The sequence below is a fragment of the Cololabis saira genome, chromosome 11, assembly GCF_033807715.1.
Source record: "Cololabis saira isolate AMF1-May2022 chromosome 11, fColSai1.1, whole genome shotgun sequence".
Taxonomy (NCBI): Eukaryota; Metazoa; Chordata; class Actinopteri; order Beloniformes; family Belonidae; genus Cololabis; species Cololabis saira.
The window spans coordinates 10,704,820-10,731,774 of record NC_084597.1 but is presented as its reverse complement, the minus strand read 5'-3'; the positions used below and the strand labels follow the sequence as shown (position 1 = coordinate 10,731,774).

At 40.0% G+C, this 26,955-nt stretch overlaps 1 protein-coding gene across 1 annotated transcript in view; it reads left to right on the top strand.

Moving 5' to 3' along the window:
- The window catches only part of arhgap24 (Rho GTPase activating protein 24), a 150,213-nt gene that overhangs the window by 37,272 nt on the left and 85,986 nt on the right, over positions 1 to 26,955 (top strand). The window contains 1 exon segment of the mRNA XM_061733700.1: positions 16,120 to 16,207. Coding sequence (XP_061589684.1) covers positions 16,120 to 16,207 — 88 coding nt within the window.

Genomic DNA, 26,955 nt, shown 5'->3' with positions numbered 1-26,955 from the left:
GTAGTATTTACAGACTGAATAATTCCGCTGGTTTGTGTGGGTCAGTACTTTTGTTTCGGCTAAATGTAACTTTTAACAAATATACTCACGTGGTAAATTTTTTGGTTCTCTTCCATTCAGGGGCGAAAATCCCGTTTCATAGTTGGGGGGGACAATAAACAGTAGAATTTTAGAGAATAAATCCAGTGGGGGACAAGGAATAAAAGTTTTAGCCTTCCTTTAATACAGCATTTTGACATTTTCATCTCTATCTCGCAAACAGGCAGAAGACCTTTCTTAGAGCAATACAAAACAATGGTATTAGGTGGAAGGTGGCAATAATACAGCACATCTGACATAATACACTGCAAAAACCCACAATCTTAACAAGAATATTTGTCTTATTTCTAGTTAAAATGTCTAATTTTTAGTAAAAAAAAATCTCATTACACTTAAAACAAGACTCATCACTAGAAAAAACAACAATTTTCACCTGTTTCAAGTAGATTTTCACTTAAAATAAGTAGAAAAATCTGCCAGTGGAACAAGATTTTTTTTTGCTTGTAATGAGAAGATAAATCTTGTTCCACTGGCAGATTTTTCTACTTATTTCAAGTGAAAATTTACTTGAAACAGGCGAAAATTGTCAAATAACAAGTTATTTTTCCAGTGATGACTCTTGTTTTAAGTGTAATGAGATTTTACTGTTTATTATTATTTTCGATTTCGGTTTCGGCCACACATTTTCATTTTGGTGCATCACTACTAAATACATGCATTGTTCCAAAATTATTAATTCTGTCTCAAATTCTTCTAGGGGGGGACAGCTTTACTAATGGGGGGGACTTGTCCCCCCTGTCCTCCCCGGGATTTTCGCCCCTGCTTCCATTAAAGGAGCAATCTGTAATTTGAAGCCAAAAATAAGATTTACTTCACACTTCGATTACAATGGGGGCAGTACAGCTGTGCAAAGTGACTTGGTCCACACTCACATAAGAAGCAAGGAAAAGCACAATCCCTCCTTTTGCTTTAGTTCAATACCAGATTAGAAATACAGGATAGGTGGTCTTCCTGCCCAGCATTTCTGCCTCCGGTGCCTTTTGGAAATGGACCAACTCTTCAACGTGGGCTAACTTTGGGTCATCAGCTGGGGACCACCGGTCATTGATGTTTGCAAATCCAAACCCAAAATCTTAGAATCAAAACTTCTGTAACCAAGAAAACCAAACCTCTATTTTTCTAATGTGCACTTTTCTTCTCTCTCCATCTTTTCTAAAACTATCCTTCTCAGTTGCACCTTGTCTTGTTGCAGTTTAAATTCTGAAACGAGTCAAATCAGCGTTGCATCAGTCAACTTCGGGCAGGTGGGACATTCAATACATTTTGCGTTGAATTCATGCCATAGTAACCTGACTTACTCTACCATCAAAAATGTGTAGCCAATCTAAAAGAAACGTTGCAAGTTACCCAACAAACTCCTTTAAAGGATTATTATTATTGAGCTTTATTTCGAATATGCAAATTAAAAAAGAACAATACTAAAAAGTAAAAAAAAATAAAGTACAAATATATATATATATATACATATACACACATACACACATACATATACATATATATATATATATATATATTTATATATATATATATATATATATATATATATATATATATATATATATATATATATATATATATATATACATATACATACACACATATACACATAAATACGTGTCTGTAAACAAAAGACAAGGTAGACCTCGCAGATCCACCAACATATTCGAAAGGGAGTAGGATTGAAGTATATACTTATCAGGTCATACCCCTAAATCTTATATTCATTTTTCCAAATAGCAAGAGAATCAATGAGCTTACTTATAGAACACAAAAAGACACAATATAAGTCTATATATCAACATGATATACATCCATTTATCAACATATCTACAAATAACTATATATCCATATATATTGACAGAGATATACCCATACATAAATACTGTATGTATAATATATCACTATATATCCATATAAATACATATATATAACATGTTTCCATAATATTAATCTATATATCTACACATATTAAATAAATCTATATATATCTACATTTTTATTCGCCACTGTATTTTGAGAAAAAAGTTTCTTTATATCTTTTTTTAAATTGTGATATGTTTTGACTTTGTTTTAGATCTATGCTCAGGCTGTTCCAAAGTTTTACACCCTAGGAAGACAACAGTGTTGTGCGTCTACTGATAACTTTGAAATTAAGTTGGCCCCTGAGGTTATAACCTCCCTCCCTTTCCAAGAATATCCCCTGTATATGTCCTGGTAATAAATTATTCTTGGCTCTAAACATTAGTTTTGCTGTATTGCAATTGACTAGATCTAGAAATTTTAGTAATTTAGATTGTAAAAATAATTTATTTGTGTGGTCCCGGTAACCTGCATTGTATGTTATTCTCACAGCTCTTTTCTGTAATATGCACAAGGAGTGAAGTGAGCTTCTGTATGTGTTCCCCCAAACCTCCGAACAGTAATTTAAATAGGGTAAGATCAATGAGTTATATAGGATGAGTAGTGATTTATAGTTCAAGAAATGTTTTGCCTTTGCTAATAATGAAATACTTTTTGACAGTTTGTTTTGAACATGTTGGATGTGAGGCTTCCAGCTAATTTTTTCCTGTTGCATACCTGCAATCCTGTTGGATTCCTGTTGCATAGGTTGTTGATATACATGGAGACTTAAAAACTTGTGGACCGATTTTAAAATCTGAGGCACCCAGGTAGGACTCAAAAGATAGAGGATACATGATTATTCTATGCTTGAATATCTGTAGCTAGACTTGTAGTCAAGACCGCCTAAACCGAGACCAAGACACTACCAAGACCAGAGAGTATCAAGACCAAAACAAGACCAAGTAAAGATCCAGACTAGTTCAGCTCAAGACCGGGACCAAAAAGAAACCTAGTTATTTCCTGATCCTGCGTGATTGTAGAACATCAGCAACATCCTGGTTCAGCTAGTTTCCAAATGAGGTTGTATTCAACTGCAGCACAATAACACAGAGAAGTGGATGTCTTACGTTGCTAGTCCCAACTAGTCCCAAAGTCCTAACCAGCCTCCAACACCCCCCTCCACCTCAGAAAAGTAATGAATAGTAAATGTTACTGATTTAAATTGGACTTCATTTGTAGATGAAACCTGAATTTCAAATATTAAAGACACATTTACCAACTTGAACTTGCATTATTTACCATTATAGTAGCTAAATTACATCATATATCAGCATCACTGAAATGGCATAGACCAGGGGTCGGCAACCCGCAGCTCTAGAGCCGCATGCGGCTCTTTAGCGCCGCCCTAGTGGCTCCTGGAGCTTTTTCAAAAACGTTTGACCTTTTTTTTTCCTTTCTTCTTTTTTCTCTTTTTTCCTTTTTTCTTTTTTTCCCTTTTTTTCTTTTTTCCTCTTTTTTTCTTCCTTTTTCCTTTCCTTTTTAATCTTGACATTTCGACTTTTTTCTCAACATTTCGATGTTTTTCTCAACATTTAGAATTTTTCATGAAATTTTGACTATTTCCTTCGACTTTTTTTCTCAATATTTTAACTTTTTTCTCGAAATTTTTGACTTTTTTCTTGACATTTCGACTTTTTTCTCAAGATTGTACTTCAACATTAATCTTGACATTTCTACTTTTTTCTCAACATTTCGATTTTTTTGTCAACATTTCTACTTTTTTCTCGAAATTTTTATTTTTTTCTCAACATTTGTACTTTTTTCTCGACATTTAGACTTTTTTCTCGAAGTGCATAATAAAAAAAAAAAATCTTCCCCCACTAATATAGAAACATGCAGCATGTGTTGTCTTCATTCTAAGGCTGATACAAGACTTTTCATGTTTTGCGGCTCCAGACATATTTGTTTTTTGTGTTTTTGGTCCAATATGGCTCTTTCAACATTTTGGGTTGCCGACCCCTGGCATAGACCTAAAGCTTAATCAATCACAACGATATACACAAATTATTCATATATTTATTCAAACAAGGCCGTTATAAACACAAAACTGTAATTAAATACAGACACACATGCAGATTCACCAAAACATTAAATCAGATGCAAAATACAAATAGTTTACAAAACTGTACATTAACAAGAGGAAGAACTGCTAATCATCAGATTCTGTCACCTCGGTGTGCAACGGCATTTCAGTTATCCGAGTCCGAGACCAAGACCACAAAAAAGTGGTCTCTAGATCAAGACCGGTCTCGAGAACTACAAGTCTATCTGCAGAACGCAACCAAACTGCTTAGTATGTTCACTTCTCTCTCTTCTGTGATGAGCGCAGTTGTGTTGTCGCCACTGCAAAGTTCAGCAGCACAGTTACTAAACTAATTTAGATGGAAAAAAGATGATGAGTAGAAGAAATGTGAGACCTGCCTGCGTGTGTGGTTATTTTGCAAACCAAATGTAACTTTGTAGTAGAGATTTGTCTAGAGACACTGGAACTGAGATTTTGCTCCCCCTCCAAAAAAAGCATGAATAAAATTAGCATGTATTATTTTTTATACTTGCACCTCCACAGTGCCAAGTGTGAAAAGACTGTAAGGCAGCACACATGCACACAAAAAAAGTGGGCAACCACTGTAATACAGACCATCAGATTGAGGTTTTTAAATTGAGGTTTACGGCCCAGTAGACAAGACAATATAAGACACTCCAGCAGCAATTGCTCCCTGGCGGCCAAGCGTGGAAAAATCAAGTGAAACATGTACCCAAACCAAAATACCTACCCCAAATCACAGGTACGGGCGCCAAACCAAGAGGGAACGAGTCCCACGATGATGTCACCCAGGATTGCAATCAACTGGTGGTGTGGAACACCCCCCACAAATTAACCAGCAGAGCACCACCTTACAAGGCACAGGTGTAACCAGTACTCGAGTTGTACCTGCAGAAATACTGCAGGAATGACATAGCAGCAGTTAAATGCAGCCTTCTGTAAGCTTTAAATATCCACTGGGCTTACATCAAATACATCAAAACACAAGAATAAAAAACAGTTTTCTGAATTTATCAATATGACTCTGTCCTTCACAGGGTAAGTAAAATGGATCACTGCAAAAACTCAAAATCTTAACAAGAATATTTGTCTTATTTCTAGTTAAAATGTCTCATTTTAGTAAAAAAAATCTCATTACACTTAAAACAAGACTCATCACTGGAAAAAACAACAATTTTCACCTGTTTCAAGTAGATTTTCACTTAAAATAAGTAGAAAAATCTGCCAGTGGAACAAGATTTTTTTGCTTGTAATGAGAGGATAAATCTTGTCCCATTGGCAGATTTTTCTACGAAAATTTACTTGAAACAGGTGAAAATTGTCAAATAAGTTATTTTTCTGGTAATGACTCTAAATGTTGAAATAGCACATTAATTGATGAAATGACATAAGGGATGGAAAGGGGGGATGATTTTGACCGTTTTTATTTCAGGGGGGATGCCATCCCCCCTCATCCCCCCTCAACTCGAGTACTGGGTGTAACACCCAGCGACCACAGAGAGAAACTCCAATAATTCAGGCTGATTAGCACTTTCATCAAAGGAGGGCCAGTACTTGAGCCGACTGCTCTGCCACAGAGTTTCTAGCTCACCCAGAAATTGCCACAGCTGTCAGGCCACAGGACACCAGCGCTCACGCCCAAGCAGCAAACCTGTCTACTCATAAGTGAGATTCTAGCAGCTGGATAAAGATCTCAGAGAGGTATTTGGTTTATATTATACAAAAATATCAAAACTATATTCCCCATTGTGGATGCAGAGTAATATAATATAATATTATCAATAGTTTGATTGGTTACCATGATTGGAAATTCCTTATGATTTTAGATAATGCCCCGTATGTGCAATACAGAATTTGATCTGTACATACAGAAAGTATTCAGATTCAGAAAGTATTTTTTTCCCTCTTTGTTATGGAGGATTTTGTCCCAAAATTAAATAAATAAATACATCATTAATTAATTAAAATGGGAATGAAATATATCATTAATTAATTAAATGTGTCATTAATTAATTAAAATTAGAATGAAATATGACATTAATTAATTAAAATACAATTCATTTTAAGTAAAAATATATATTTATTATTTCAGCATTTAATTAATTAATGACACATTTAATTAATTAATGATGTATTTATTTATTTAATTTTGGCACAAAAAATCCTCCATATCCTGACAGACAAAAACAGAAATGTTCAAAAAGAAAACTGAATATCACATGGTCATAAGTATAAGGTTTTATATAGACAGGTGTGTGCCTTTCCTTATCAAGTCCAATCAGTTTAATTAAACACTTCTGTAGTCCAATAACAGAGCAGAACCATCTCAAGGAGGATCAGAATAAATGGACAGCATGTGAGTTAAATCTGAATATGAGTTAAATATATCACAGCAAAGGGTCTGAATACTTATGACCATGTGATATTTCATTTTTTCTTTTTTAATAAATTTGCAAAATTTCAACATTTCTGTTTTTTTCTGTCAAGATGAGGTTCCGAGTGTACATTAATGAAAAATAAAATACATTTTTGATTTTAGCAAGGGGTCTGAACACTTTCCGTACCCACTGTAGGTGCCAGTTTTGTCCTGTATTTTGTATTTCAGTATCTGTTACAGCCAACATTATTCATTTATCCATCCATCATCTATATCTTCTCATTCCAACTCACACTCACATGGATTCCTTTGGGGCTTTTCCGAGCTATGTTTTGGCAAACATCGGTCCGTCACAGGCCACGTAGGGACAAACAAACACACACACTCACACACACTCCCGTGGGCAATTCAGAATCACAAATCAACACGACGTACATGTTTTTGGACTGTGATAGGAAGCCGGAGTACCAGGAGAAAACACACGCACGTGCAGGGAGAGCATGCAAACTCCACTCAGAAAGACTCCTGCACTGGTTTAGATATCAGATCACGTAGAAGTTAAAATATGCAACGGAAGTTTGTCCATGGATGCACATGTTTCCTGCAGCAGTAACACTGCCAGGTACTTAGTAAGTAAGTACGTTTATTTATATAGCACCTTTCACAGACAAGGGAATGTCACAAGGTGCTCCACAAAGAATATAAACAATATAATAAATGTAAAAATACAATAAAAACAAGACAATACAATTAAAAAGATCCTAAAATAAAAGTAGATAAAATAAACATGATGGTCATAAAAAAACCCTCGCATTACTGATGATTAAAAGGTGGGGGAAACAGGTGGGTTTTTAGTTTGTTCTTAAAAGGTAATACAATAAATAACAGTACAATTGAAAGAGCAATGTGTTTTCCAGGTGCCTGCTCAGAAATTAATGAAATCTTTCCAATAAATTGTTATTTTTTGTGGTTTTTGATGGATTCCCTGTGTCTGAGATGTAAAAATACATATTCCAGATTATGCAGGGCCTTATTGTTTCCCCTATAGCTCTGAACCACATTTTGTTTGAAGTGTGTTTTTATTAAAGGTTAAAGATGTCGTGATTTATCTTGTCTATGTCTACAATACAGATACACATGGATTTCTTTTCCAGTTTCCAAAGTATTTCATCATTGCTAAGCCTTTTTCCAGCAAAGATAGCTTTTATAAAACGTGCCAGCCCTGTTGATTTAGTGATATTTCCAGATATAATTCCCTCTTTTGTATAATCTATTGTCTATTCGTCTTATCCAACAGCTTACACAACCCAGCTGGAGTTAATTCAAAGGTATATTAACATGATTTAGATGGGAACCAGAAATATCTCTCTATTTTATTTTTTCTAACTGTGGATATACATATGACATTATAATATAATTAAATGAACGTTATTGCTGCTAGAGAAGAAGCTTATGCAGAGAAATGCCTACATGCAATGGTCCAGATGGGAACAAGAAGTGAAACATCAGCAGGCCCCCCTGCTGATGTTTGGTCTGAAAGGTCAGAGGCTGGAGGAAAAACACAGCAGATCAATGAGCTGAAGATTAATGACATCCTAAATTACCTGTTACCCCAGATGGTGGTAAAGAATAAACCTCATGTACGATCTGTTTGCAAGCTGAAATGAAGAACAAAGCTTCATCCCCAAAATTGAATTATGCGGTTATTAGAGAAAAAAATTACTGCAAAGAAAAATGATTAATTCAAAGTAAACAATTCAATAAACAACGAGAGCACTAAGTCATGATGAAGAGTTATTGCAAACAAAGGCTTCTGTTGTGAGTAGAAGCTTCTGAGAGAAGCCTGTTGGTTGTGTATATTGTGCAGAGGACTTGTTAAACTCCATCTTTACACAATTAGCTCCAGAGACGGGTTTCTAGCAGTTAGGACCTAAGCTTCCTCCAAAAGTATAGTCTGCTCTGTCCTTTCTTGTAGACCTCAGCAGTATTTCATCTCCAATCTAATCAGTTGTCAAGGTGGACTACAGTTAATAGCTATATAGTCCTGTTCAGAGCCGCCTGGGAGATTTGCGAGGCCCTGTGCGGAATGGCTGGGGGGGCCCTCGCGCGCTCGCCACGCTGACACGCGCGCAAAATTTTTGGGTATTTCGGGTCGGATCGGGTGTCTATATGCGCAATTTTAACTCTCCAATTAGCAAAATACTGGATACCTTCCCCTGCCTCATCATCATCTCGGCTTGCCTCGACGCGGGGCCCCACGGCTGCTTGAGACCCGGTCGGATCGTTGATTTTTCTAACAAATTTATCAAACGTGCCTTTCAGAGAGGCATTAAACTCTTCAATTTTCTTTAGTTTTTTTCTTTTTTCATCCCCTGATGGAAATTTCCTGAATCTGTCTCGTTCTCTCGACATTGTGTGACAGTTTGTTCCAACTCCACCCGTCTGGATCAGAGCAGCTTGTGTCTGCGCTTGGTCTGACGCAGTTGTATTGAACAACAGACACGCGCATCATTGCACATATATTTATTGATATGCACAGACTAGTACACATTTAGGTCTGTAATGGAACGTGACTGTTGATATTTATAAGGGAAAAAACGAAAAAAAAAAAAAGGAAAAAAAAAATCTATTCTTTTTTTTTTTTTCAAAAACGGCCCATAGCGCGAGGCCCCTTGGGGCGCGAGGCCCCGTGCGGTCGCATGGTTCGCACACCCCTTGTGGCGGCCCTGGTCCTGTTACTCTATACCACCAACCACCTCTATCCCAGGGTGGAAATGGTGTGTAGCTTCCTGTTTCTCTAAAAATCCACAATCATGTATTTTCTCTTGCTTCAGATGAGATGACGGCTCTCATTCTGCATGCAACAGAATCACCGGCGTATTTTGGGAGTTGACAGAACTTGGGTTGGGTTGCACTGTAAGTCTGAGGTGTGCAGAGTGAACAGACAGGGTGGCAGCACAGTCTTCTGTGATACTCCTGCAGGTGAACATCCACTAACGCAACCTTTCCCAACCCTGGTCTGCTTACAAAGTTGTGAATAATCCCAGGTTTTAAAAGGACATTTACTTGTGTTTTTCAGGAGTATCTAACATAGCGGTGCAGACTGAATTGTGTTAATTGCGCTGGAGAAATGCAAGAACATGATCCTTGCAGCGGGTTTATTGAAGTAGGTGTCTGATGGCATCTTGAATGCCAGCCCTATGAAGATAAGCGAATTGCAATGGGCCATGGAAGGTGCTCGATTGCTTAGATAAGTGGACCATAGCACCTCAGAAGAACTTCACACGGGGGAAGTCTGTGTTGTGGTCGAATTAAAGTTCATTCAAGATCTTTATTTGGACAAGGTGAGCATCTACGATCTCTGATGTTTATAGATTTGCATCAGTGCCAAAGGTAATTTAAATGTCTAGAGCAAAATAAGGCACCTTCATGACATTTTTCCAAGTGCATTTTTCAACAAGACAATGCAGAGCCACATTCTGCACACATTATAAAATCAGGGCTAAGGAAGAACATGATATGGGTCATCACAGGCCTGTCTGAGGTCCTGACCAGTCCCCAACAGAGAATTAATGCTAAAAAGAAAAAGGTTGACTATACTTTTGCACCGCTTAAGAAGTGCTCACACCAAGAATGCAACCGTCAAGGTGAATTACTATTTTTCAAGTTTAAAAAAAAATCAAATTCTACATGTATTTCCATTTTTTTCTGATTTGAATCGATCAAATATATCTCTCCAGGGGAGTTTGGCAAGCCATAACCCACCCCTGCTGGGTCTAGTAGATGCCCCTTTTATATCTTGAACTCCTCATCATTACTTTAGGGAGTGACAAACAATCATGTAGTTGGTTTAGTACTTAGGCCTACTGCAGTTAAAAATATAAAGGCAAATGTATGAACCTCAGTAATTTCTCATTAGGGGTTGTAAGTGATAAAACATTGGAGTCCAGCTACGCTCACTCCTCTCCTTCCTCTTCAAATTGACCTTTTTTGAGTTTAAAAAAGTACACAGAACACAGAATGTCATTGAAATCTTGATTTATCCCAGTACAACCAAAGAGAACATGAAAGAGAGTCAGAGACACCAGGCAAGGCGTTTTCACAGACAGGGTGGCATCTTTGCTGGAGCAACCTAGGGAGTACCTCGCTGTTTGACCAAACCTGCTGCTTTTTCCTGAGACTTTACTAGATCAGCGTGAAGAAAAGCAATGAGAAAATAAAAAAAAAACATGGAAACAGTATTAAGAAAGTAACAATGGCCGTTCATTTGCAAAGCAACAAAAGACCTTCCACTGAGAAAGCCTCTCTGACATCACAGTGAAGATGCTTCATCTGCCCATGTAATCCAAAGAAATGAGGTACATACAGAGGTGTCAAGTAACGAGGTACAAATACTTTGTTACTTTATTTAAGTAGAAATTTTGGTTATCTATACTTCACTGGAGTAATTATTTTTCAGACAACTTTTTACTTTTACTCCTTACATTTTCATGCAATTATCTGTACTTTTTACTCCTTACATTTTAAAAACAGCCTCATTACTCTTTTTCATTTTGGCCTTTAAAAAAAAACTATCCAGTTAAATTGCTCCATCCGGATAGAGTGAATTTGGTTGTGGTTGTTTCAGATGTTCTTGTCCAGTTTTGTTCTTACATCCGTTCCCTCAGATTCCTGCAACTAAACTTGGATGTACATTCCAATAAAGGTTAGGATAAATGATAACATGCCTCTGAAGTTTGACTTTTTGCACCATTACAATACTTATAGGCAACTAGTCATCATATCTCCTGCTCTCTGAAACACATGTTAATGCTCAATAGTACACATATATGGTTCTTTAATATACTTGCATTATACTAAGATGCATTCATTTTCAATGGCTTTTGTCCTTAATGGCTTTTTTCCCCCTTACATTACTTTTACTTTTATACTTTAAGTAGTTTTGAAACCAGTACTTTTATATTTTTACTTGAGTAAAAAACTTGAGTTGATACTTCAACTTCTACAGGAGTATTTTTAAACTCTAGTATCTATACTTCTACCTGAGTAATGAATGTTAATACTTTTGACACCTCTGGGTACATACAAAGGTTTGATGTTGAGTTTACCACCAAATGTTTATATGTGGATTCTTCACGCGTAGGTGGGGAGGGAAAACTTAGAAATTGCTACTAAATGAACAAAACTCACGGTCAGTTTTCCTGCATTCATTTGCAGTCTGACCAGAAGCCAGATTTGACTTCATGTTGAACATACAGTTGATTAATGGACTTAAAAAAAAGCCCCCTGATGGGCTGGGCTTCTCCTTAAAAGCCTCCTGCTGTTGATCGTCTGTGAAAGATTTCTCTGATCATCTTCTGTGTGTGTGTGTGTGTGTGTGTGTGTGTGTGTGCGTGCGTGCGTGCGTGCGTGCGTGCGTGTGTGTGTGTGTCTGCCTTTATTTTGTTGTCTGTTTGAAAATAACAGATAATTGGCCTTGTCTCATTATGAAGTTTCCAAAAGTATGACCTCATTGTACTTACCGTCACAGGAAAATGTATTAAGAGCAAAAAAACCCTAAAAACTTGTATTACATTGCTTCGAGTTAACATGATGTCCCCTTTGATCCTTTGCTGAGTTTTCGGTCGGGTTCATAAACAACAGACCACAGGGGAGGATGTATGGAAAGTGTGACTATGTCTTAAAACAGAGGAGAGGAATATCTGTGGTGTTGTGGTTTTACAATATGGAGGGACTAAGCAGAGCCTTTTCATTTCAAGAACATATTCAAAAGGCCCACATATGTCAAGTCTTTCTTTCACATGCACCCAATTTATTTGAGTCACATCCTGTGTCCCTGGAATCAATACAATGTGCTTCATGAAAAGATCTGTTCAATGAAGAACGGCCCTTGATGGGTTCCTTTAATCTGGAGACACTGAAGCAAAGCAGATTCTTTCACTGACAACCACATTAAATGAGCTCTCTTCCTCCTCACTCATTCACTCACAAGCTTGTCTGTCCTATCTTTATAGCCCCTTTGAAAACATTTCATCTGGGGTTTCAGGTAGGGTTTCACTTCCTGCTTGTTATAGTTATGGCTCATTAAAGACCAAAATGAGTCTCTCTCAGATCCTGCTAATGTGCACGAGTCCCTAAAATTGAAGCTGACACCTTTGCACATCTTGTCTGCATTAGCATTAACCCAGATCAGGCTAATGATTGTCACGTGCTGCACCATTGCATTGAGGTGTACTGAACGTGTTAATGAAGTTAAAAGTCTGCTGAATCTTTAGTCAAGGCGAAAGTATTTGCCGGCTGAATAAAGGGAGGTTATTTGTCGTGAATGCATCCAATATCTGCTGCAATAAAATGAATTGATAACAGATCAGTTCAGGATGTAAAAGTGCATCCCAAAGTGTCTTTCAGAGGTACAGTACATTTGGAGAGGGCTGCTGCTTTGCTGAAAATCTAAAATGTTCAAAACTGACAAGTATTTTACATTTTTCGTCTTTAGTATACGTCATGAACACTAAGGGCCCGATTTACTAAGATCCTAAATAAAGAGTACTAAATTGCGTGTGCACTGAAAAAGTTTGCGCGTGCTGTTGTTGCGTGGTTTGCAGGTGATCAACTAAGATTGCGTGCGCAATTGATAACAGGTGCAAACAGCAGTATTTAAATAAGGTGTTGCGCGTCTTATGGTTTGTGGCGCAAACTTTGCGCCATGGAGAGTCTGGATGGAAAGCAGGATATAGTTGCAAGCGCAAAATGAAATTTGACGAGTTGGAGTTAGAGATATTAGTGGAAGATGCAAATTGTTGTGCCGTATTCAGCATCCCTGCCGTGAAAAGCACCCCCTCGTATATTCAATGATAAGTAGACCAAGAAAAAAAACAACAAACTGACACTTCAATATATTTATATATACACACTCACACAAACACATACTTAGGAGTTTATATTATATATATTTACAAATATTATGGAAGACAACACAGTAAGCAGGCTATTAATTAATGACATCAATAACCATTTACCCGATTTTTGTTATCTGTGACTGTGATTGAGGGAAAGTATGACTATTGTGGAATCCATGAGCGCATTTAAACATGAATCATTAACACAAAACTGGACGCTAAACAGAACGTGACACGGAATGAGAATATCATTTTTGTCATTGTGTGTACGTTGTCATTTGTAGTAAATTAAACATGAGCATTTAGTCCTTTTTGACATTTACTCGTGAATAAGAGATCTGTGGGTAATATATGTCGACGAGGGGGTGCTTTTCGCGGCAGGGGTGCTGAATACGGCACCACACCGGACCGGGGTATGACAACTGCAGAACAAGTATAGGCGCACAATAAGAAACACTTTTTTCTCCATGAAAACACGTGATTTATTTATTATCACAAATAAAAAAATGAATGTTGATCCTGTGGCAACCTTTTGCTGAATAATACTCGATTTAACATTCAAATAAAATATTTCTCCTTTTGCATGTGGAGAATCCTCACCACAAGTTGAGCCATCCCCACCCCAGTCCTCAAATCAGGCACCAACAAGCATCGGTGCGTAATGCTGGGCAGATTAGCACCTTCCTTTCGAACGTATTAAATACAGACGCAATCACAATCCCCGCAAAAACTTTCAGGCTTGGTAAATCTCATTGCGTGTGGTAAAAGGAGATATTTGCATTTTCCCCTCCCAGTATTTAGCGCTTTCTGGCAGTTACGCCCCATATTGATTATTCATCACGGCAAAAGTACTAAATGGATTGCGTGTGCTATTTTGCGCATTTGAGAGACGCTGTCCTCTTTGCACTCTGTTAGTAGATCAGCTGGCACTTTGGTTTGCGGGTGATGTCAAGTTTGCACACGTTTTTACGCACGCAAACCTTTAGTAAATCAGGCCCTAAATGTATAACAGATAATTTGGAAAAATACACTAAGCAATATTTTGACGGAAAAGTGCTGCAGTCTATCCCAGCTATTGTGAGGTAAGTATGGAGAATGTATCCGAGGGACAACAAAGAAAACGCTGGTGCAAATAATGGAAAATGTTAAAATATCCAGTTTTACAGTTGCATTGAGAATAAAAAAAAATGTTATAAAAAAAATGTTATAAAAAAAAAGGTTCTTGTCTCCATTATAAGATTTCACTTTAATAACAGCAACTGTAAGTGGTAGGGGTGTGTAGCCAGGACTAATCAGAGGACAGCCGGCCTGATGGGCTGCAGCTCATTAGCCTGCTCCTCTAACCGAACCATCTTCCGGTTTGGTCTGGACCCTTCCAGGTCGACTAACCGCACCAATAACCAATGTCCAGCTCACTACCTTTGCCCAGGCCGCGACCTGAGCCCTGCCGGAGCTAAACTCTACCAGGGTCCGTCTGTCAAGTTTTGGATTTAAAAATAAAGGACATTTTCCGACACCCGCCGTCCCACAAGCTCAACCGAGGTCCAGATTTACGATAAATCTAAAATAACTACCTTTCAAACATTTACAAACTACAATGATGTGCTCAGAGTCTACTAGTCCAACCTTTGTCGACACTGAAATGCTGTGGACATTCCTGTGTGTGTAATTCCTACAATACAGCATAAATGAAAACAAAAGGGAATTAAAGCACATTTATTTATTTTAAATATTTTCAATTTATATACACATTGATTGTCTTCAAGTGACACATTTACATTTTCTTTTAATTTGTCATTTCCACTGATGTGGCTCTCTGGCATTCATGACTGATGACACAGATGCATGTTTCTGTACCTCCTCTTTAGGAAAGTACATTTTCTATCCCATTTTTAGAGATATTTAGACACAGTCTTTGCTTTTTGGGCAGAAATGTCTTCTCTCTCTTTACATACATCCATCTCTGATTTGTTGTTCCGAGTTCGCTCCCGTTGTCCCCAATAACCTCGCGAGAACTGCCACGCAGGGCACAGCAAGGGCCAGTTCTCGCGAGGCTAACGACAATTCAGTTTGAAGTTTAAAAATTATCATATTATAAAACGGGAAATCTACAGGAAAATACTAATACGGTAGGACGGCAGGAAAGAGGGGTAAAATACGATAGTTTCCCGGCCAAAACGGGAGACTTGACAGGTATGCCAGGGTCCCAACCAAGGACCCTTAAATTCCTAATCCCCTCAGATTCCTTATATAAAAGCCTAATTTGACCCCCCTTTTTAGCAACATACTGTAAATGTCACTTCTGTTCCAGTCACTGACTGTAAGGTTCCTCTAAATATTGCTCAGGGAATAGATGCTGATGCTCCTGCTACTCCTTCAAAGAGGTTGATGCATCATTTTGGACAAAACCCAAGCTGAGAGAAGCAATCCTCGATAATGTCACTACTGTGCCGCGTTTATTTCCCCTCGAACCCATCATCCAGAAGCATCCCTGGTGACCTAGACACATTATGACAACGGGAACACATTTTGCAAACATGTCCGTTTCATAAGCACATTTTTCCATGATTGATGACGGCTGAATCCTGCTGACTTCAGGAGTTCTGTTGTTACACCACAGCAGCTGCTTAAATTATGTAGTCGAAACCAAACAAGGACAGTGAGATCTTGACCTTGGTTGGATTTTGGTGTCAGCCACTGAATAAATACTCTCAAATGACAACAAAGACAAAGAAATAGTTATTTTTTCTCATAAAAAAATAAGTATATCTGATGCATCTGTTATTTGTTCTCCACAGGGAGCCATTTCATTACCTGGAAACAACGTTACAGAACATCCAACCAGCAGCGATGAAGGGGGAAAATTTATTTTCGAGGTCATTCCAGGTAAGTTTAAAGCACTTTAATCACTTTGGCTTCTACAGAGGGGAGAATTATGGAAGAAATATGCATCAGATGGAAACATGAGGTTGAAAAATGATTTGACCGATTGGTTTACTGTCTTCTTTTACTGTTTTCTTTAGTGTCACTGCTGTACATTGTGGAGATCTACATTAACTCCACAATGTTACATAGCATTGTGAAGTTAATGCTGAACGTGTGCAGTGTCTGAAGATGGGTGTAATCTTATTTTTTCTTTTGAGGCTGAATCCAAAGGGAAAAAATAGTGCACAGTATTTTTAAAACTACCAGTCGACTGTTTTCCAACCAACTTGTTCTTCATTTACATAATTTGTTTTCCCCTGATGTGTCATCACATTAGTTTCCCTCAGAATAAAACTAAATGCAACATCAGTTAAAGGTCATTTAAAGCCTACACAGACTGAGGTAAAGTTATATAAGTGATTTAGGCAGCTGGTCAGAAATGTCAGAAAATAAAACCTGCTCACTTGTGTCTCAGGTTTACTTGAAAACGCCCTGATGATGTTTTTTTTGGCTTTTTCTGCTAATGACATTACTAGTTATCTAACATTTTCCACATCCACAGAGGATTAAATGTTCCCTGCAGAGATCATTTTATGGACTTTGAGTTGACATTTCCAAGTATTTAATCTGAAATTCAGTATGCCCGCTTTTAATTAAGAGCTCTCCAGTGCATAAGCAAAACTGTTGCCGTGATAGATTACATTTTAATTTGTTAACAAATTTACAAGAAAACCTTATTTTTTAATTTTATCATGACACCACAAGGAGAGTCTCAAAGCTTCAGATATCAATTTTTTTGATGACAGTTATTTTCAGCGCTGGCGTGGGAGGAGGTGTGACATGCAGCCGGGAATTCTCTTGGGTTTTATAGCAGGTCAGATGCAAATATCAGATAAAATATTGTCCAAGTGATCAGATACGGTTTGCTGCTTTGCAAACACAAAAATGTGAAATCCTGTGACTAAAACAAAAAAAGGGAAGTGTTAAAAAAACTAAACTTTATATTTTCACTTCTCTTTTTTTTTAATTTTGCTTCAATGCACATTTAAAAAATGTGTTAAACATGTTGCTGACTGAATCTCTGTAGCTAAATGACAGAAAATAAACTATGCATGGAATCAAGATACACCGAGCATTGTTTAAAGAAATGCTTGACCACTCTGTGTCATTTAAAGTTTGAGATGCTTCCATGTGTTGAGGCAGTCTGGGTCTTCCATAGGTGCTCAGATCGGGTCCGAGGGACACGTGGTGACTATCAGCCTCTGAGGGGCTGAAAGTCTTTACTCTACACATACACTTTATTCGTATTGCACATATCTATAAAAAAAAAAAATATATATATATATATATATATATATATATTTTTTTTTTTTTTTTTTTTTTTTTAGTTTTTGTTTTTGTTTTGTTTTTAAAGACCATCTAGCCCTGGTGTAGTGAATGAATGTTCAGACTGGAGCCACACAACCACCAGGAAACAGGATTGCAGTCAATCAATTGTCGAGTTTATTTGAAATTCACAAGGTGAATGTTGGGTTAGTGAAGTTTCAGGATGATTGCCATGGTTCTAAAATAAAGAAAGAACAAATTAAATTCTCTTGACAAATGAAATCAATTCACTCTTAAAGCATGTTGAAAAATGACCACAAATCTCTCCATTCTTCGTGTCAGAGACACTTTAACTAAAAGGAATACAAAGAAATTACTTACATTGGAGGTAAAACCAAAATACTCATGGCAAACACCTGAAAACCCCTCAAACACTCAGTCAAGGTGTGAATGTTTGGAGACAAAGAGGAGGAAGTGATCTTCAGACCTCTATTTATAAAGGTGGGAGGTACCAAACAGATACTGAGCCACCACTGGGTGTCTCCTCCTAGTGGCCTGACAGTTTCTTACAGCCGCCCCCGGATTTGTGTAGCAAATACGTTTCCTCAGGCTTCATCAATGATTTCAGGCAGTGGGATCAATCTAGATACTGGACGGAGGTATTCTCGGCCTTGGATTATGACCTTAGCACTGCGAACTCTTCCATCCTTTCCAGGGCAGGTTTCAGTTATCCTTCCAATAGGCCATGATGCTCGAGGATACTGGGGGTCAATTATAAGTACAACCTGACCTGATTCAAGGTTTTTCTTGTCCGTCTCCCATTTTTGCCTGGTTTGAAGGTTTGGAAGGTAATAGCGAATGAAGGCTGTCCAAAAATGATCAGCCAGGATCTGACTGTGACGCCATCTTCGCCTACCGAGGAGCTCACTTGTACAGTAGATTGCCTGAGGAAGAGAGGAGTCGGGCCGCCCCATCAGCAACATATTTGGTGTTACTGGGTCTGGATCAGCTAGGTCAGAGGAGATGTATCCAAGAGGTTTGGAATTCAAAATGCCCTCAACCTCAATGAGGACTGTGTGTAGAACTGTCTCTGTTGTTGGTTGGTTTCCTATAGCAGCATTGAGGGCCAATTTTATGGATTTTATCTCTCGTTCCCAACTTCCACCGAAATGTGGGGCAGATGGAGGATTGAACTGGAAGTTCACATGCGTGTGGGCCAGTTGCTGCTGCAGGTCTGGTGCCATGGCCAAGAATGCATTTTTCAGCTCTACTTCTCCAGCTCTGAAATTAGTCCCACAGTCAGACAGGAGTTCAAAGGGTTTTCCTCTGCGTGAGACAAATCTTCTGAATGCCATTAGAAAGGTATCTGCATCCATACTGTCAAGCAACTCAAGATGTATACAGCGTGTTGTTAAGCATTTGAAGAGTATGCCCCATCGCTTCTCTGTGCGGCGGCCAATTTTCACATTGAAAGGTCCAAAGCAGTCCATGCCTGTCGACCAGAAAGGGGGCTTGAAAAGTCTAAGACGGGCTGGAGGAAGGTCCGCCATTTTGGGAATGACTGGGTTGGCTCTCCATCTCTGACAGTCCTGACATTGGTGTTGATGCTGACGAATGGCTTGGCGACCATGCAGGATCCAGTACCTGCGTCTAACTTCCCCCAGGACACGCTCTGGGCCTGGGTGGAGCAGTTTCTCGTCATAATGTCGTATGATGAGTTTGGTTATGGGATGTTTAGGGTCCAATATAATCGGATGGATGTTGTCGTGGTCAAGGGTCTCCACTCTCCGAAGTCGACCACCTACTCTGATGAGGCCAATATCAGAGTCATATTCTGGAGACAGGGGGAGTAGTTTGCTACCCTTTGATATGGATTTCCCGGTTTTGAGGGCATTGACTTCATCAGGGAAGCACTCTATTTGGGCCCTTTGCAGAAGGTGCTTCTCTGCCTTTATATAACTTTGAGCTATGTTTGGGTTGGGATCTGCCACCCCTTGAAGCATATTCTTTGTTTCCTTCATCAGATCATCCCAACTGCTGTACTTGTTCAGATCGTCAGGGTTTTTAATGTCATCTGACATCACTACACCGCAGAACATGGACTTCCTGAGTTCCTCAACCGGCTCCGATTCAGCTCCGCCACACGGATTGGCTGGCCAGCTGTCAATATTCAGCAAAAGGAATGGAGGGCCTTTACTCCATCTGTGTTGCTGGGAAAGCTCTAGGAGTGTTTTGCCCCGTGTCAGGTAGTCAGCTGGATTATTCTTCGAGTCAACATATCTCCAGTTTGATGCGTCAGTCAGAGTCTGAATCTCTGCTATTCTTGTGCCGACAAACACCTTATAACGACAGGAGTCAGATGTTAGCCATGACAGGACTGTTGTGGAATCTGTCCAGAGATTCACTGACTGCAGTGGAATGGTGAGTTCAGAACTGAGAAGGTTAGCCAGCTGGGCACCGGAAAGGGCTGCGCATAGTTCCAGGCGAGGGATAGATAGTTGGCGTTTAGGAGCTATACGAGATCTGGCCATGATGAAACTGACATGGGTTTCGTCATGCTGATCTTTAGTCTGAAGGTAGGCAACAGCACCATACACACGTTCAGAGGCATCGCAGAATACATGCATATGGGATTCTGAAGTGGCTGCATTGGTACAGGGGGGCAGATAGCAGCGAGGAAAGTGAATATCAGGTAGATCCTTCAGTTCCAGTTCCCATGCTTGCCATTTATCCAGTAAACTATTTGTTTTGATGAGGTTATCCCATCCTCTCTCCTGCTTCCATAAGTCCTGGACCAGAATTTTTGCACGGGTTGTGAAAGGGGTCAGATAACCCAGAGGATCATATTGGCTCGCCAGCACTCTGTATATATTTCTCATTGTGGGCTGATGGTAAGTTTTGGATCTGGTTTTGTAACCCAGCATGTCTGTGGAGCAGTTCCATTGGAGGCCTAGTGTCAGCTCTTTGGGGTCTCCCTTATCTGAGAACCATAATTCACTGGTTTTGGACTTTGCATCAGGGGGGAGATGGTGTATTACAGCTGGATCATTACTAGCCCATTGCCTGATGTCAAATCCACCATCAGCAAGCAGAGGTCTCATTTTGTCTATGAGAGATTTGGCTTCATGACAGGAAGGGAAACTTTGGAGGCAGTTATCCACATAAAAACAGTGTTGGACAGATTCAAGGACCTCCTCATTTCCATCACAGTGGTCTTGGACATGTTTTTGGAGTGCATAGGTAGCACAGCAGGGGCTACAGGTCGTTCCAAACGGCAATACTTGCCATTCATAAACACTGGGCTCCTTGTCTAACTGCATCCCTCTCCATATGAAACGCAGTAAGGGTTTGTCATCATCCAAAAGGTGTACCTGATGGAACATACCTTTGATATCTCCACAGATGGCAATGGCATGTTGGCGAAATCTAAGTAGGACTCCAAGGAGAGAGGGACCTAATGTTGGGCCAGGCAGTAGACATTTGTTCAGGTTCTGTCCCATATATTCAAAGGAGCAGTCAAATACAATTCTCTGTTTGTTATTGTGTTCAACGATGTGATGTGGGAAATACCAGGTCTCCTGTGGTTGATCTACCTGCTCATTGGGAATCCTTACAACATATCCAGCCTGCACAAGTGTATTTATTTCCTCTTGGTACTTATCGGAAAGTTTGGGATCTTTGGACAGGCGCCTTTCTGTAGCACAGAGACGGGGCAAGACAGCTTCCTTTGGAGCTCGAAGGATAGGGATGTTGGGAGCTCTTAACAGTGGAGTGGCATAACGCCTTACACCATCAATCTCTACTCTAGATGTCTTAGACTGGAGAAGAGTGAGAGCTAAATCGTCTTGCTTTGACCTTGTGGCTGTCTTCTCATTCACATAGGGCAAAGTATCAATCTGCCAGAGTTTTTCCACATTCCTGAGCAATTCACTTCTGAAGCAAGTAAGAGTGAAGGAGACTCTTTGCTGGGTTTGAAGTAAGCTGGCTGGCCCTTGGAGAGCCCATCCTAGCCTGGTATGTACTGCCAATGGGCCAGCAGGGGGGCCTATGATTATTGGCTCTGTGGCTGTAATAAGATGGGCATAGTCTGAGCCAATAAGGACAAGGGGGCATGCATGATCAATAGACTGTAATGGAATGTCTCTGAGATGACGATACTGTTCTCGTAGCTGCTTCACAGGGTATGTGTGCTCTGACAGTCCAAGGTTCTTAGCAGTGAATGCTCCATGGATAACATGCCTTTCAGTTGGCTGGTTGATAGGGGAGATTGCAAAGGATACAGATGCTCCATGCAGGTGTACTATGTCCTGTCTCACTGTGCGTAGTGAGATTGTTTCAGGCTGAGATGTGAGACCTAAATACTGGACAGCTTGAGGGAGCAGAATAGATCTATCTGCACCATCATCAAGGACGGCATGAGTTGCAAGGGTCTTTTCCCCATTGTGGAGACACACGTTAACAACTTTCAGCATGACTTTACAGGAGCGGTTAGGTTTATCCATGTAGATGAGGTCTGAGGGAAAGGATGTCAACATCACTGTGGCTGAATTGTTTGCACTTACATCATGGAGAACAGTCAGGTGAACCTCCTTACAGATGTTGCATGGCCGCTTTAGTGTGCATTTGTCCATTGTGTGTGTTCTCCCACATTTAAGACATCTATCTTTCTCCTTGATCCACTTTATAATGTCAGCTTTGGAGAGTTTTTTGAATTCTGTGCATGAACCAAGGAAGTGGTCTTTAACATTACAGTGGGGACAGTAAGGTTTGGGCTTATTTACATTTATCTTGTCTTTGATGTAAGCTCTTGGTGTGCCATCTAACTCAGATGTTGACAGGTAGACAGAGGAGACTTGCCGGGGGGGCTGGCGTTCCTTTCCTGTTCGTGGTCTATCCTGCTTGTGGAGCTCAACAGCTCTCTCTGATATGCGTTTGGCTCTCGCCTTTAACTGTAGCCACTTTGAAAGGTCAAGGAGGGAATAGGTTTGGCTTGCCTGCCCGGTCAGAATACCACGATTAATACAGTGCTCAACAAACCCATCTCTGTACTGCACAGGGAGTTTACTGAGGAGTCTGTCAACATGAGAGGCACATCTCAATTCGGATCCATTGGGGCCCTCTAGGGACAGCAACATTCCCACCAGAGCATGGACAGAAAGGGACAAATCATCAAAGGCCTCTACGTCACCTATGCGAATAAAGGGGGAGTTCAATATTGTTCCAATTTCGCTCTGGACTAGGAGTCTTGGCTGACCATATTTCTCTTGAAGTGCCAGGAGAGCTGTAGAATATGGTCTTGGATCATGCATGCTGGATCTGGCCAGTTTGCTGGCTCCTGAGTGCTGCAGATGTTGCAAGAGGATCTGATATTTATACTGTTCAGTAAGATGTGGGTGGTTGTCAAGGAGATTATCCAGAGCCATTTTCAGAAGGGCAAAGTCACTCTCTCGTCCACTCTTAAACACTGGAAGTGAAGGCCTTGGTATCCCATAAGCAGAGGCTACTAACAAATCCATAACATTGGGGTTTTGGATATGCGAGTACACCGTTTGTGGCTGCTGGGATGGCATGGCGTGCATTGGTGGTAAACTACTAATCAGAGTGGGCTGTCCAGGAACAGGTATTGTTGCAGTATAAGTAGGGGCTTGGACAGTGACTGGAGGTGCAGGTACATGGTGAGTAGAAAGGGTAGAGGGTATTACCTGGATAGCTGCATGGTGACTGGAAGAGGGTCTAGCCTCAGCCAATACTCGGGGAATGGATAATGGTGCAGCTTGAGCAGTAGCTACAGAGGGCAAAGAAGGAATCTGAACAGCGGCTAGGCTTTGCTGTATTGGTTGAGGCATGGGAAGAGTTTGGGAGGTCCCAGTTAGTCCTCTGGGAAAGGAATGAGAGTCAGCATAATTCAGGTTTGGGGGAGCAGGAGTGAATATCCTGGAGGGAGGCAGGTCATAAAATAATGACGTGGCTACATTTCCATGAAGAGGTGAGGACATAGGAGCAGAGGCTCCACCAGTGTGATCCTCTTCAGAGAGATTATGTCTAATAAAACTAGACACAAGCTGGGCTGATTCAAGCTCCTGTTCCTTGATGCGTATGCGTCTGTCCATGCCAACCTGTCTGACAATCTTCTCTCTCTCCTTGTGTGCATCTTCTTGCTCGTGTTGGGCAGTTCTGGCTTTCTCATCAATAGCTTTAACTTGTTCATCTAGCTCCTTATCCTCCTGTCTTTGTCTTCTAAGCTCCTCCAGCTCATCTTTCTTCTTCTTTTCCTCAAGAATACTGGTTTGGAGATCACTCAAATTAGAAGCATGGCTGAACCTGGAATTTCCACTAAATTGAGTGCTTGTAGGGAAACTAGAGGCTGACTTGGTACGACGAGTCCTCTTGTGAGAACTACGTGAGCTATGGGATTGTGGAAATGCCTTCTGTTGTGGCTTATGAGCTCCATAATAGTCGGGAGGCCGCCTATCCCTCTTAGGTCTAGCCCCTAGGTCATGGCTGATTGGCTGTGTATAGGGTTTAGTTGACATTTCATCAGATGGCAAAGGGATTTGGTGCTCTCTATGAGAGGTAGACAATGATGGTTTTGGTGAAAGGTGGGGCTCTGTTTGGTGAGTAGGGGTAGATGGCCTAGGTGATGTTTGAGACAATTCAGGGGTAGCCTCATTAGTGGTAGGCTGGGTTGAGTCTGTTACACCTTGGGATCCATCCATGTACTCAGTAGAAGTAGCCTGACCTTCATTAGTGGTTCCATCATTCCATTCCATCAGTTTATTGCCATCAGCCATTTTGGGTCGCTGTGTGGTGTGTGGCTCAGTCTCCGGCTCGAAGGACCATTTGTAGTGAATGAATGTTCAGACTGGAGCCACACAACCACCAGGAAACAGGATTGCAGTCAATCAATTGTCGAGTTTATTTGAAATTCACAAGGTGAATGTTGGGTTAGTGAAGTTTCAGGATGATTGCCATGGTTCTAAAATAAAGAAAGAACAAATTAAATTCTCTTGACAAATGAAATCAATTCACTCTTAAAGCATGTTGAAAAATGACCACAAATCTCTCCATTCTTCGTGTCAGAGACACTTTAACTAAAAGGAATACAAAGAAATTACTTACATTGGAGGTAAAACCAAAATACTCATGGCAAACACCTGAAAACCCCTCAAACACTCAGTCAAGGTGTGAATGTTTGGAGACAAAGAGGAGGAAGTGATCTTCAGACCTCTATTTATAAAGGTGGGAGGTACCAAACAGATACTGAGCCACCACTGGGTGTCTCCTCCTAGTGGCCTGACAGTTTCTTACACCTGGCATGGCAGCACCTGTGTCCAACTGGACTCCCAGCAGTCTGACCAGCACTGATCCAGCTGGACCCTCATATGTGATTGTTGCTGTGTTGTTTTCTTAGATGGAAGTAGCTTTGGATAAAAGCGTGTGCTAAAGGACACTACTAGTAGTAGTAGTAGTAGTAGTAGTATTAGGGCCCGAGCACTTACAGTGCGAAGGCCCTATTGTATCTGTACTAGTACTAGTAGTAGTAGTAGTATTAGTTGCAGTAGTAGTAGTAGTAGTAGTAGTAGTAGTAGCAGCAGTAGTAGTGATAGTAGTAGTGTCTTCTGTTGGACTAAGTTTGGAGGGAAAAGCAGATATTCTCATCTTTGTTATTTCTGGCTTCTGACTTCTGTGTTTAGTGCAAGTTTAACATTGTTAATTGAAGCAGCTGCCTCAGTCAGAAATAGTAATGCATTTCATGTTTGCAAGCAAAGACGACATCATTGTTTGTTTTTATATGGAGCAGGTAGGTCAGATGTGACCATTCAAGATGTGTTTGGCTACACACTTTAATGTCAGGGGTATATTTCTCAAAGTGGGTCACGGGGAAACTCACAAAGTGGGATACATTAACCCTGAGCAAGAAGGTTTGTTTTGCCTCTACATGCAATCCCATGTTGTTTTTAATGCTACTTTTTGTGTATTTAATCAGTTTTCCTTTTTAACTGTTTTAGTATTTTGGGAGTTCCTGCCAGTGGCTCTAAGTATTTGTTAAATTTAAAGAGGATATTTTTTTGCCAGTAACTTCTGCCTCTGGATCTCCTGGTTTGACTCCTTCCCTCTCCACATTACAACAGTCACGTGCATTACAAAAAATACATTTGTGTGAGACTGCACTTATTTCTTTTATAGGGCATATAAAGTGCTAAAATTCATGAATCTGTCAATGAGCCTAATATGAATACTGAATTTTAATTTGCCATTTTAACACAAGTTTCAATGTGCACTGAATAGTTTGCAAACAGACCCTTATTTCACTCCTGTGACCTCAGTCTCCAGTCATTTCTCCCTCACACTGTCAAAGCCCGGGTTGTTTGCAGTTGTGGAGATGCTTCAGTATTATTCACCCATGCTTAAAAATGTGGCTTAATATGGGAAGTCCTCTATGTTATCAACAAGTTGGGGACTCGACAGACTTGAAGAGAGCTCCAGCATTCTTTAAACTATGACTACGACACACACACACACTCTGCATCATCCACCAAGCTCTCGCCCCTTGATGGAAAACAAGAACAAGGCTTGTTATGAGGCGGCCAATAAAGAAGTCTAAGAGAAGCAGGGAGAGCAAATGAAAGGAAAACACAACACATTCATTCCACTGCTCCAAATGCGGCTCTGCAGTCAGAACAAAACATACGCTGGCAGTCAGACAAGACGGGAAGTCAGGGGAAAGCGAGAATTGAGCTGCACAGAGATCTGTTGTCTTGTATGGCTGGTGATGAGTTTAAATGTGAACTTGGTAATTGCCAGGGGATTTAGAGGGAACATTGGGACAGCTGCTCTTAGATTAACAACCAACTCTGCATTTTCAACTGCTCTGGGAGCTTTCTCTCAGTAACTTTGTGCCTTTTTCTACAAATTTGTATTCACCTGTGCCAAACAGTCTCTGATGACTTTCCTGTTCCTCCCTCCTTTTCTCTCTTATGTCTTTATGTCTCAGAGTCTGGGTGTTGTGTCTTAAAACCACAGAGGTGAGGGGCTGAGCTCACCACACTGCACACAATATTTAGACTAGAATCAAAGGTTGTGTCTTTATTTCCTGCTTTATCGCACAGAAACACCGTTACAGACACAATGGGGCTTTTGTTTTGCTCACCTAAACCAGGAGTTTGGTTGTTTTCCAGCCGCATTATTCCAACATGTTCCAACATGTGTCTGCTCAAAGCGAAGGACAACATAATTCCAGTATTTACTTTTGAGACAATCTCTCATCAATATGGTGTAAAGGTTCATTTATTTCAATAATTCAACTAGAATATGGTGTAAAAGTTAATGAAAATACGGTACAAATCGTGTCCCGTTTTAGTTCAATACGGGACACAACATTT